Source organism: Xyrauchen texanus, chromosome 45 (genome assembly GCF_025860055.1).
Source record: "Xyrauchen texanus isolate HMW12.3.18 chromosome 45, RBS_HiC_50CHRs, whole genome shotgun sequence".
Taxonomy (NCBI): Eukaryota; Metazoa; Chordata; class Actinopteri; order Cypriniformes; family Catostomidae; genus Xyrauchen; species Xyrauchen texanus.
Window position 1 is genome coordinate 26,758,771 of NC_068320.1, and position 10,739 is coordinate 26,769,509.

The window sequence follows — 10,739 nt, forward strand, 5'->3', positions numbered from 1 at the left end:
CACAATTAAGCCAATGCTGATGGTCTAGAATGCAGCAGCGCATCTGGTCTTCAATCTGCCAAAAAGGGCTCATGTCACCCCACTCTTGATTTCACTTCACTGGCTACCTGTAGCTGCCCGTATCAAATTCTCTGTTCTTCAGGACAGCCAATGGAACCGCACCCTCTTCAATTCACTTCTACAGGTTTATATGCTCCAACTCGCCCTCTGCAGTCTTTTCTTAAACTTGTGTCTCTGCAGGACAAAAAGGGCTTTTCCTTATCAGTGGGCATTTTTAAATCATTCAGATTCACTTCTTTCATTGGACAGTTTAGAAATTTCCATCCCAGTTTGAAAATGCCCACAGATTGGAAAACGCCCATTTTAATTCAGCAGAGACCGATACTAGTGTTGTGTTTAGCATTGTTTCTGATTTATCGCTTTTATTTGACAAATGTAAAAACAAATTGCTCTGTGTTATAGTCTCACCAGTTCATTTTGTGTGTGTGTGTGTGTGTGTGTGTGTGTGTGTGTGTGTCTATGTTTTGCACTCTGGATGTTTTATTGGCTCACCCTTTAATTTCTGTGTGTTTTTTCTGAATTGTGTCTGATTTATTGATTGTATTTGACAGATTTAGAAAATTAGCTCTGTGTTATGGTCATTGCCATTCATTTTCAATTGTCGGTCAATTTTGACCATGAAGACAAAAGGTGCTTCTTTTTTTAGACCATTTAGACTTATCGAATCACTTTCAATGTTATTTGTGTGTGTTCAGATGGCAAGTGGAGGAAAAGTCACCAAGTCTTGTTCCACTCAGATAAAAGAAAACCATTTTTATTAAATAAGCAAAAGTAATCCTGATCCAGCAGTCCATAGGAGGGTTAAAGTGATCTCATGCATTATTTTTCTCTCCTATGAGAATCAGATAATGATATTGTTTTGTGTAGCTTGATATAGATCAATCAGTGAAACTCTGAACTAACCTCGAGGATCCTGTGGAGTTAAAAGCAGGTGAACCTGTTGGCTGGCAGTGCCATGAGTGTTAGTGCTGACACACTGTGGAGTGGGCGTGTCTTTGAGTGATTGACGGATGGTGAGGATGCTCCTCAAGCTTTGGTTCTTAAATTGCTCTTCACTGATGGGCGTCACCGTAGAGTTAATAATGGGACGTCCAGACAGACGCCACTCCAGTGTAGGAGACGGATTTCCACGAACCTCACAGACACACACGATTACATCACTTCGTCTACAGGAGGAGGTGGAGATTTTAGGTGCATCTGAAAGAGAGAATGATCATTAACGTTATGAAAATGGTGTATCCTCGTGGTCTCCTCAGATAAAGTTACTTTTCAGGACTTACAAGTAACATTCAAAATGACACTGCTTGAGTTTTGTTCTCCATATTGATTCTGAGCTGTACAGTAGTATCGGCCACTGTGTGTCGGGTCGGTTTTACTGATGGTGAGATTTTGTCCAGTCTGCAGGTGTTTCAGGTGTTCTTCAGTGTCTCTGTACCAGCTGTAACTCACATCTGGGTTTCCATCACTGATGCAGGTCAGCGTCACTGAACGACCCTCCAACACAGAACCAGACGGATTTACAGTCACTGATGTGTTTTTAGGGGAATCTAAGAAGAATAAAACGGGTGTACAGTTTGAAAAACTGCTGATGTGTTTCTGTACTTCTCACTTTGGGTGAACAAAAGAATGTGTTCAAGCCTCAGATAAGAATAATTCATTAACAGGAAAAAAAAAATATGAGACCAAAATAGTCTGCTGAAGTTGAAAATGAGGAACCATATACACTTTTGTGAGTTGCAGATACTGTTCATTCCTCTAAATGTACAGCCACATTCACAACACATTTCAATGCTGTTTCGAACTGGTTTTATATAGAAATCTGCCATTTTAAAACACTGCAGCATCTTACTCAGTCACAAGAGAGTTCACAAAAGAGGAACCAAATCACCAACACTCTTTGCATTATCATCATTGGAACAATCCTATCCTTTAATATATCAGGTCAAAAAAGAAAAATGGTCTAGGGAGAGTCTTGTGACTCCCGTCAAATCAAATCACACGTAATAATCTTGAACGGCAGTTGCAGTATTGGCGCCAACTGTTATGGATGTGGAGGATGCCTCAAGCACAAGTTCAACACCTGGAAGGTCATTTCACAGTGAAAAAGGCCAGTTTCCAGATCATGTCATGTGAGTTTAACTTGCTCAAGCCAGATATCGGCATTAATCCTGCCTCTAATTTGAAGAAACATATCGAGGTAAATTTCATATTTCTGTTTACTAGATTCTGTGTGTCTATAACGTAGCCTGTAATTGAACTATCACTGAAATGATTGGGCTGATGTGAGTGATTAAGGCAATGTTATCAATAGGACTGGGCAATAAAATGATCTAGATGTTTATCGGGAAGAAGTGAGATGTCCTCGATCAAAAAAGTAGTTTTCTATATTTAGCCTATATTGTACATCTAGAACAGGGGTGTTCATTACATCAATCGCAATAGCACCACTGGTTGGTTGATCTAGATGAAATATATATTTTTATTTCCTGACATCTGTAGCTGCGTGTTGTTTGATTGATTAATGTTTGAGTGCTAATGTGTCAAATACACTTATACACACCAAAATGAAAATTCTCTCATTATTTACTCACCCTTATGCCATCTGTCTATGACTTTCTTTCTTCAGGACACAAATTAAGATTTTTAGAAGAATATTTCAGCTCTGTAGGTCCATTCAGTGTAAGTGAAGGGGTGCCAAAATGTTGATAATCCAAAAAGCACATAAAATCAGCATAAAAGTAATACATACAACTCCAGTGGTTTAATCCATGACTTCAGAATTGATATGACAGGTGTGGGTGAGAAACAGATCAATATTTAAGGCATATGTTTTGCAACTCTGTACTCAATACTCACGAGTACTTTTAAATGAGCTACTCTTTTCCTCTTGAGTAGTTTTTAGGACAGCTACTTTTACTCTACTCGCACTACATTTTTTTGGGAAGTAACAGTACTTTTACTTGAGTATGATTTTTCAGTTCCTGGCAGTGAAAGACGAATTACATGCTCAAGTTTAATATTGGGTTATGGGGTTGTTCAAGTAACTAACCCTGAAAATGAGCTTTAGCACACACCACTAATTAATGAGTAACTAATTACAAATACTGATTATTAGTACTCACACTGAATGTCCAGCAGTACAGATGAGTTTTGGGTGCCGTATTGATTCTGAGCTGTACAGTAGTATCGGCCACTGTGTGTCAGGTCGGTTTTACTGATGGTGAGATTTTGTCCAGTCTGCAGGTGTTTCAGGTGTTCTTCAGTGTCTCTGTACCAGCTGTAACTCACATCTGGGTTTCCATCACTGATGCAGGTCAGCGTCACTGAACGACCCTCCAACACAGAACCAGACGGATTTACAGTCACTGATGTGTTTTTAGGGGAATCTGAGGGAGAAAAAACGAATTCAGTCTACAATATTATTTAAAGTGATATGATTTGTACTTGAACAAGGCGACATTTGTATTTCCAGAAGAAAACAACACTGACTGCAAGGCAGCAGAAGAACAGAGTTAAAGTTTGAGGTAAGTTTAGATTTGAGCGTTTGTTTCTCTGTAAATGTTTTGTGACACTATTATAAGTTTGAAAAGAGTTTCACATTAAGTGTTTCGAGCTGAATTAATTGTCCCAGTATTTATTTAGTTTTGTCGAATCTCTCATTGACACATTGTTAGAACATTTACTGTTTAATCGATCTCGAGTTTAGAACAAACCCGAACCAGAATGTCTGAGGAATATCAGTACAGAACAAATATTCCTGTCTTACACTGAACATGTAGTGTACGGGACGCCTGTTCTGTTTTGATCTGGTCCTTCAGCTGGTATTTTATAGTGCAGGTGAAATTGACTCCATGATGAAGATGAGTTATATTGAAGTTCAGATCAGAGATGAGTTTCGTTTGGTCCTGATGTTGCTGGTCATTGAGGATGAGTGTGTTAGAGGAGGAGCTCCATGTGAGAGTTGGTGGATTAAAGGGGCAGTAGATGTTAGCAGAGCAGCGCAGACTCACAGAACTGTCCTCCATCACCTTCTTCTGATCAGCATTCAACTGCACTGTGGGTTTAGATGGAGACGCTGAAACACAAGTGAAATTATATCAATATTACATCCATTAATAAAACTGAATTGCTCTTATACAGGTTCAGATTCACTTTTCATTTCAAATCAAACTATATCAATAGTGTCATCCAGAATGATCTGAGCATTTTTGTGCAGAATACAATTACAGTAAGTTACTTTGCAGTAAATAATGTCTCCAAATTCAGCTTTGATGCTTCATTTAAATCTATAGTCATTCAATTGATTCATCAACATGATCAATCTCTATGTCTTAACTTTATTGGATGTTATTAAACTCTTTTTAGAGTCACTGTTTAGTGCAATATAACACTTCTGCATACAGTATACAGTCTAATATACTGTAGATAACAATACGACACTCACCTGTGACATTAATGTCAACTTTTTCATTATTATAGCTATATCTCAGATTATTTCTGCCTTCAATTCTGAAGTAATATTCACCGCTGTCATACAGTCTGACATCATCAAAGCGGGTGGTGCAGTTTTTGTCTGCTGGTTTGCCAAAAATTTCCCCTTTGAGATTTCCTGTACTGGGACTTCTGGAGTCAAACACTACATAATCTGAATAATAATATACATATTTTTTCCATATTCGTGTTGCATCAGTGAGGTCATATTGATAATATTGATAATATTGGCCGATATCAAAAGTGCAGGGTATGAAAACACAGGATCCTTCTAGAGCTTCTATCCTCTCTGGCAGATTGATACTGAAGTCACACAAAACATCTACACAACACAAAACACAAACATATATAAAATATGCATTAATAACATGAATGAAGATCAGTTTACTGTAATGTAGTTCACACGCAGAATAGGTTTGATTTGAAAATGCTGGTATTACATAAACACATATTCATAATCTAAAACACAAAGAGATAAGTGTTAATTACTCTTTAAACTCCCACAAAGATCAAATCATGCTTTTCAAATCATAAATTCAGCCAATAATAAGAATGAAACAACCTTTTATCAGACAACCAATGAGAATGATCTTCACAGCTGTTTCCATCTTTAATGTTCGTTCAACCTTCCAGTAGAAAATACAAATGAACAAACACACAGGTCGTGTTTTACAATTACAGTTCAAGTGGAAATTCAAGCAGTTATTTTCATGTCTGTAAGTTGTTGTTCAGTTTCCTCAGAAGTTCTTTCGACTGTGCAGGAGTAAAATATTAAATGGAGAACATTCGAAGACAAGAACGACATTTTGACTCACTATCAGGTAACCTGATTTAGGTTTAGCACCCCTTAAAGAAACTGATTTATATTATTTATTATATCTTAGAATGATCAAGGACTTCCTTCTCTGTGTTCAGAAGATGTTCAGAACCTCGAAGTGACGTAAAAACATCTGAAAATATCAAATGACTTACCAGAGAAAACTGTTGAAAGTTTAAAGAAATATTTTCAACAGAGTTTTTCCTGAGAGATCAAGTGTTCTTCTGTATCACTGATGATGTTTGAGTGTGAACATGACAAACGTCTTCACTGATATTATATTTATTACAACTTCCTGTTTTACTCACAAATGTCAGAAATAGTTCAAGCTGTTAAGACCAGTGAAGACTGGAGGCAGAGCAAAGGTCCCGGGGCCAATTTTCATTTAGATTGAATTATCTTTTAAAGTTGAGATCCACACAATCCATTTTTGTTTATTTGTTAGATTCTCTTAATTACAGTCAGATTAATTAAACACAGCACAGATGTGGTAAAGACACTCCTCATCTGTTCTTAAAGAGACAGTACTCTTTTAGCATTTGTAATACACCTCAATGTAAACTCAATGTAGTTTCAATAGGTCCTCTTGTTGGTGAAATTCACATCACTCTTCTAGGGGTTTTAGGAGTTCTCGGAGCAGAAAGTTGAAGAGTGTCTTCTGTGTTTTAACTACGGCATCTTAAACCATTATTTAAACAACAAATTCAGGATGTTGGTAGTGATGTATGTGTGAAAAGCATACCAGGAAGACCTTTCTGAGAATACTTTACTGACCGCAAACGAATAGGAACATGTTTGCTGCATGCGCACTACAAGTGCTTTGTGACACTTTCGCCAGCGCATGCGCAGATGACAAGCACAGAAGAAGAACATCTAGTCAAGGAAATCTAGGCGGCATGTGCTGATGATGAAATATGCATCATGTATTCTGTGCACGGAGTAATCAGCAACGTCGATGCACTTATTATACTTTAGCCTTGACTCGTGCACATGGTCCTAGTCTGTGTGTGTCGTCTGCACATGTGCTGGCCTATCAGAAAAGTGAACTCATAATGGCAACGGATTGTGCAAAAACAAAGTACACGTGGGCCTTTAGGGTTATTATCCAGCAACTTGTCATCAACAAAGGAAAATCCAGAAGAACAAATGGCTCAAATGCAAATTCTCTTCTGGGTTTTTGATGTACAAACTGAACAGCTCTATTGTTAATCCAGAAGTCCTGAATTTATGACATGCTGTTTCATATTTCTGTATGGCAGCACCATCATAATTAACCTTATTCCTTATGATCTAACCAAACTAGAGATGTGTTTTAAATAACAATTTAATTATAAAAAGGCCACACATGTGAGGAACACAACAGAGATCATTGGTGTAGGTTTGGCATGAACATGGGGGTTGTATTGCTAATAATTATTGGGGGTTGCACTTGCTTGTTTTGATTATTTTGGGGGGTCAACACCCCTGACAGAGATGATGAAATGGCACTTTTCCACTGCAGTTTAGTACCACATCAACATGGGTGTGATTATAAACTGATCGTCATAGTTGTGTCTCCTCTACTGCCATGACATCATCTTAAGCATGACACAAACATACCAAAACAATAACATGACCGCTAGCTGTTAGCTACTAGCTCATTGTGCTGCATAAACAGTTGTTGCATGCTGATTTTACACAAGTGTAACAGTTAAATTGGCCTGTTTGTTTTAGAATAAAGTGAAGCTTTCAGGCAGAACATAGAGTTAACGTAACAAAACGTACCATCCTCCATTCGTGGAGAGTTCAGGGCATTCTCCCTCCCATTGCTCGCCGGTTTAGATTAGCGTCCATTTGGTCGAACCACTTCCACTTTTCCTTGATGGTTCTGTAGTCACTTAAGTTTTTTAACTTTTCCCTAAACTGTTGGTAGGTCGGGTGGTAGCCGTGTGCGGCCAACAGCTGAGACACTTCCTGAAAGACGTTTTCGTTTCGTGGACCGTCTGTACCTCGTTTATTGACCACGGTGTGGTTTTGCTCACAGCCATTTCTTTTTCACAATTCGTAAGTCGCATGAACAAATGATACTGCTATCGCTGTTGCTAACTTTAAAACTAGCGGGTTCATGTCGCGTGTTGAAAATTCAGTGACGCCGGTAGTGCCGATTCTTCCTGACCAATCAGTGATCTGCAGGATTTTGACGTCACATTTAGTATCGACTCGGCTCGCTTGGAACCTCGACCGAGGTGGTACTAAAAAAGTATCAGGTGCCAGGTACTATCCACAGTGGAAAACCCCCAAAACCGAACTGAGTGAGTCGAGTTATACCGTGCAGTGGAAAAGCCCCAATAGAGAGTCTGGAGAAGTTTAACAGCACCTGCCTGTAATGTGCTGTAGTGACCACTGGGGGTCACTGTTTCTGTATATTTGTATTTTTGAATGAATTTTGAGAAATCACAATGTATGGCAGCTGTAGGACTGGAAATCAAGATAACCATCTTTTTGATAGAAGCATCACCTGTTTAGTTTAATTTATTTGTCAGTTTGAAATACTGATATGAAATATATTATTGAAACATAATAGTTAGTAGCTGTATTTATATGCTTAGAAAATAGCTGTCTGAGGAGTTGACCACCAAGTGAACTGACTTGTTCCAATAAGGACTTTATTGTGTCCTCCTGTTTCCTGTCCTGCCATAATTGTTTGCACCGTATTTAATGTGATTAGTTTGTGTCTAACTACCATTGTGTTCTAGTTCCTGTCTGATGTTGATCAGATGGAAGATGGCCGACGTGTAGTTGCACGATATACTTGGTGTCTCAATACCACCAGCAATTATGCAGTCAAACTTCTTCTAAGAACATATAATTTGATCTGAACATTACTACCTACGACCTAAATTACCTGACCATTATACCAAACGCTCAAACACGCCTAGACCCTCTAAAAGTAAACCAGATGCCCCTGACCCAGCATCTGTTGAAGATTGCGGGGCTCTGACTTTGGCGTCCATCGCCAAACTTCTCGAAGAAAACCGAGAAGCATTAACACTGGACTTTAAAGAAACGTTTGCAAAGCTTCAGCATAAACTGGATCGAATTCATGATACTGTTGCAGCGCATTCAGAGACGATCGGCGAACTCGAGAAAAATGCAACTCAACAAGATTCACGCTTGGCAACACTGGAAGCAAACTTGTGTCAAATTAAGTGACAGCAATACCAAGCTACTTGCGAAAGTAAGTGACTTGGAATCTCGGCATCGTCGACATCATATCAGGGTGGTTGGCCTACCTCAATCCAGGCACGGCGCCAGGATTTCAGGTTTGGATGGGCCAGACCAATTGTGGGTGGGCCTTAAATTAAAAACGTTAAATTAAAAACGTTATCCAATCACTGTTTAACCTAATAAAAGTTACTGACTAATATACTGCTATATTATCTGTAGGCCTACGTAGGCTATACATAATATAGATTTTAATAGCTTGATGCTCTTGAAATATTTTGTTGCATTGTTAAAAAGTTTCGGTGCATATAGAGTCAGGACGGACCTATCCGCGATCGCTCTCCTTTGTTCTGACCAAAGAAGAGCGCTTTGGAATCTCCATTACGCATCATACCTGGGCTGCGTTTCCCGATAAAAGAAAAAGCGGTGTTCTTTATAAAATAAGCACTTCAGAAATAGTTGAAATTGCATTTATTAGGACTCATGGGATATTATAAAAAATTATCTAAACTATAATAGCCTATATTTAGACTGTAAAAGAGGTCAGGAATGTAATATTTCCCCAAAACATAGTTTAGTTCTGCTCGTATAACATGAGGCCGAATATTTCACAATTCTTATTAATTGTTTTAAGTTTTCAACAATAGGCTACTACATTACAGATCAACAACACTGCCCGACAGTTTCAATCAATACTCGGGAACAGAACTTGTTCATTAACAACGTCATCTGTCCATTTATTTATTTTCGATTTCATTAACTACAGACTTACTTATTATACAGAGAAGATGTATTAAAATGTAACCTATACAATATCACAATATCAGAACAAAGTTATCTGCATTGCAGAAAAACAACAACAACAAAAAACATTTCAGAAGCCAAAAAATAATCAGGCTAAAAAATAACAACTGAGTAACAACTGAGTAAAAGACACTCATATTTTTGCGCTAACAGACAGGCTTAAAAGATTGCCAAAGGTGAAGGAAAGGGAAGAAGAGAGAGTATGAGAAGAATATTCATTCATTGCAAATCAAATTATTTATCAGAGCAGTAGGAAAGGGCATGCTACTGTAACGGTCAAATATGTGACGTCATTATGATTTTTAATTTAATCAATGTTGATTATGAAAGTGAGCATGCAGCATGAGAGAGAGAGGCTACATCATGAGATGCGCAATATTTCTGGATACATGGAGTGGGTAAAACATTATTCTGACCACTTAATTGAGTTTTTTCGTTTTGTATTAAATTGTATCTTAATTTTGATCAATGTTTTATCAACCAATTGCCTGTATTTAATAAATAAGAAGCAAATATATAGCAGACAATGTAATAAGGCGCCGGCACGATCACTTGCATTGCACGAGAACTGGAGCGTTTCCGCCACAGAGTGAAAAATCAAAAATGTAATTGCGATTTTTTAATCTCACAATTCTGACTTTTTATCTCAGAATTACGTGATATAAAGTGGCAATTGCAGGTTAGCTATAAAGTCAAAATTGCGTGATATAAAGTGCGAGAAATATAGCTTGAAATTCTGGCTTTTTTCACATAATTGCATGTTTATATATCTCGCAATTCTGACTTTATAATAGGCCTACGCAATTGGGAGATATAAAGGCAGAATTGCATGATATAAAGTGCGTGTTACAAAGTCAGAAGAATTGTGAGATATAAACTATGTGTAAAAAAAAAAGCAATTGCGACTTTAGTTCACGAATTTCTGATTTTTTATCTCGCAATTCTGAGAAATAAAGTCAGAATTGCAAGATAAAAAGTCGCAATTATCTTTTAAAATGTTTTAGGCTATTCTATGGCGGAAACAAGCTTCCATAGCCTATAGCCTGCCCTAGTAGCCTAATTAAATTAATATAAAGAGGCGATTTGTCCACTAAATGGCTTAGTCGACGAGGGGGGAAAAAAATAGTCGGAGGCCTTATTCCACATATCTTCGAAGTTCGAACCAGCAGGCCATTCTGGGTTGAGCGAGCGACCCTGCAGAATGAGCGAGCAGAGCGGAATATTCAGAAATGCGCTCTCCGCTCACATGCTCTGATCGGAACAAACCCGAACACTGTCTGCTGAACTTGCGCAGAAACATCAAAATAGACATAACCAGCTTAAAATTGTTTTTAAAACTAAACATTTAGACTATTTTAGCACA

General features: G+C 38.0%; 1 protein-coding gene across 1 annotated transcript in view; it reads right to left on the minus strand.

The window, feature by feature from the left end:
* LOC127637236 (B-cell receptor CD22-like) overlaps nt 1-10,739 on the minus strand; it is a 157,510-nt gene that overhangs the window by 97,571 nt on the left and 49,200 nt on the right. Inside the window, exon 6 of the mRNA XM_052118193.1 lies at nt 3,183-3,446. Coding sequence (XP_051974153.1) covers nt 3,183-3,446 — 264 coding nt within the window. The remainder of the gene's footprint in view (nt 1-3,182; nt 3,447-10,739) is intronic.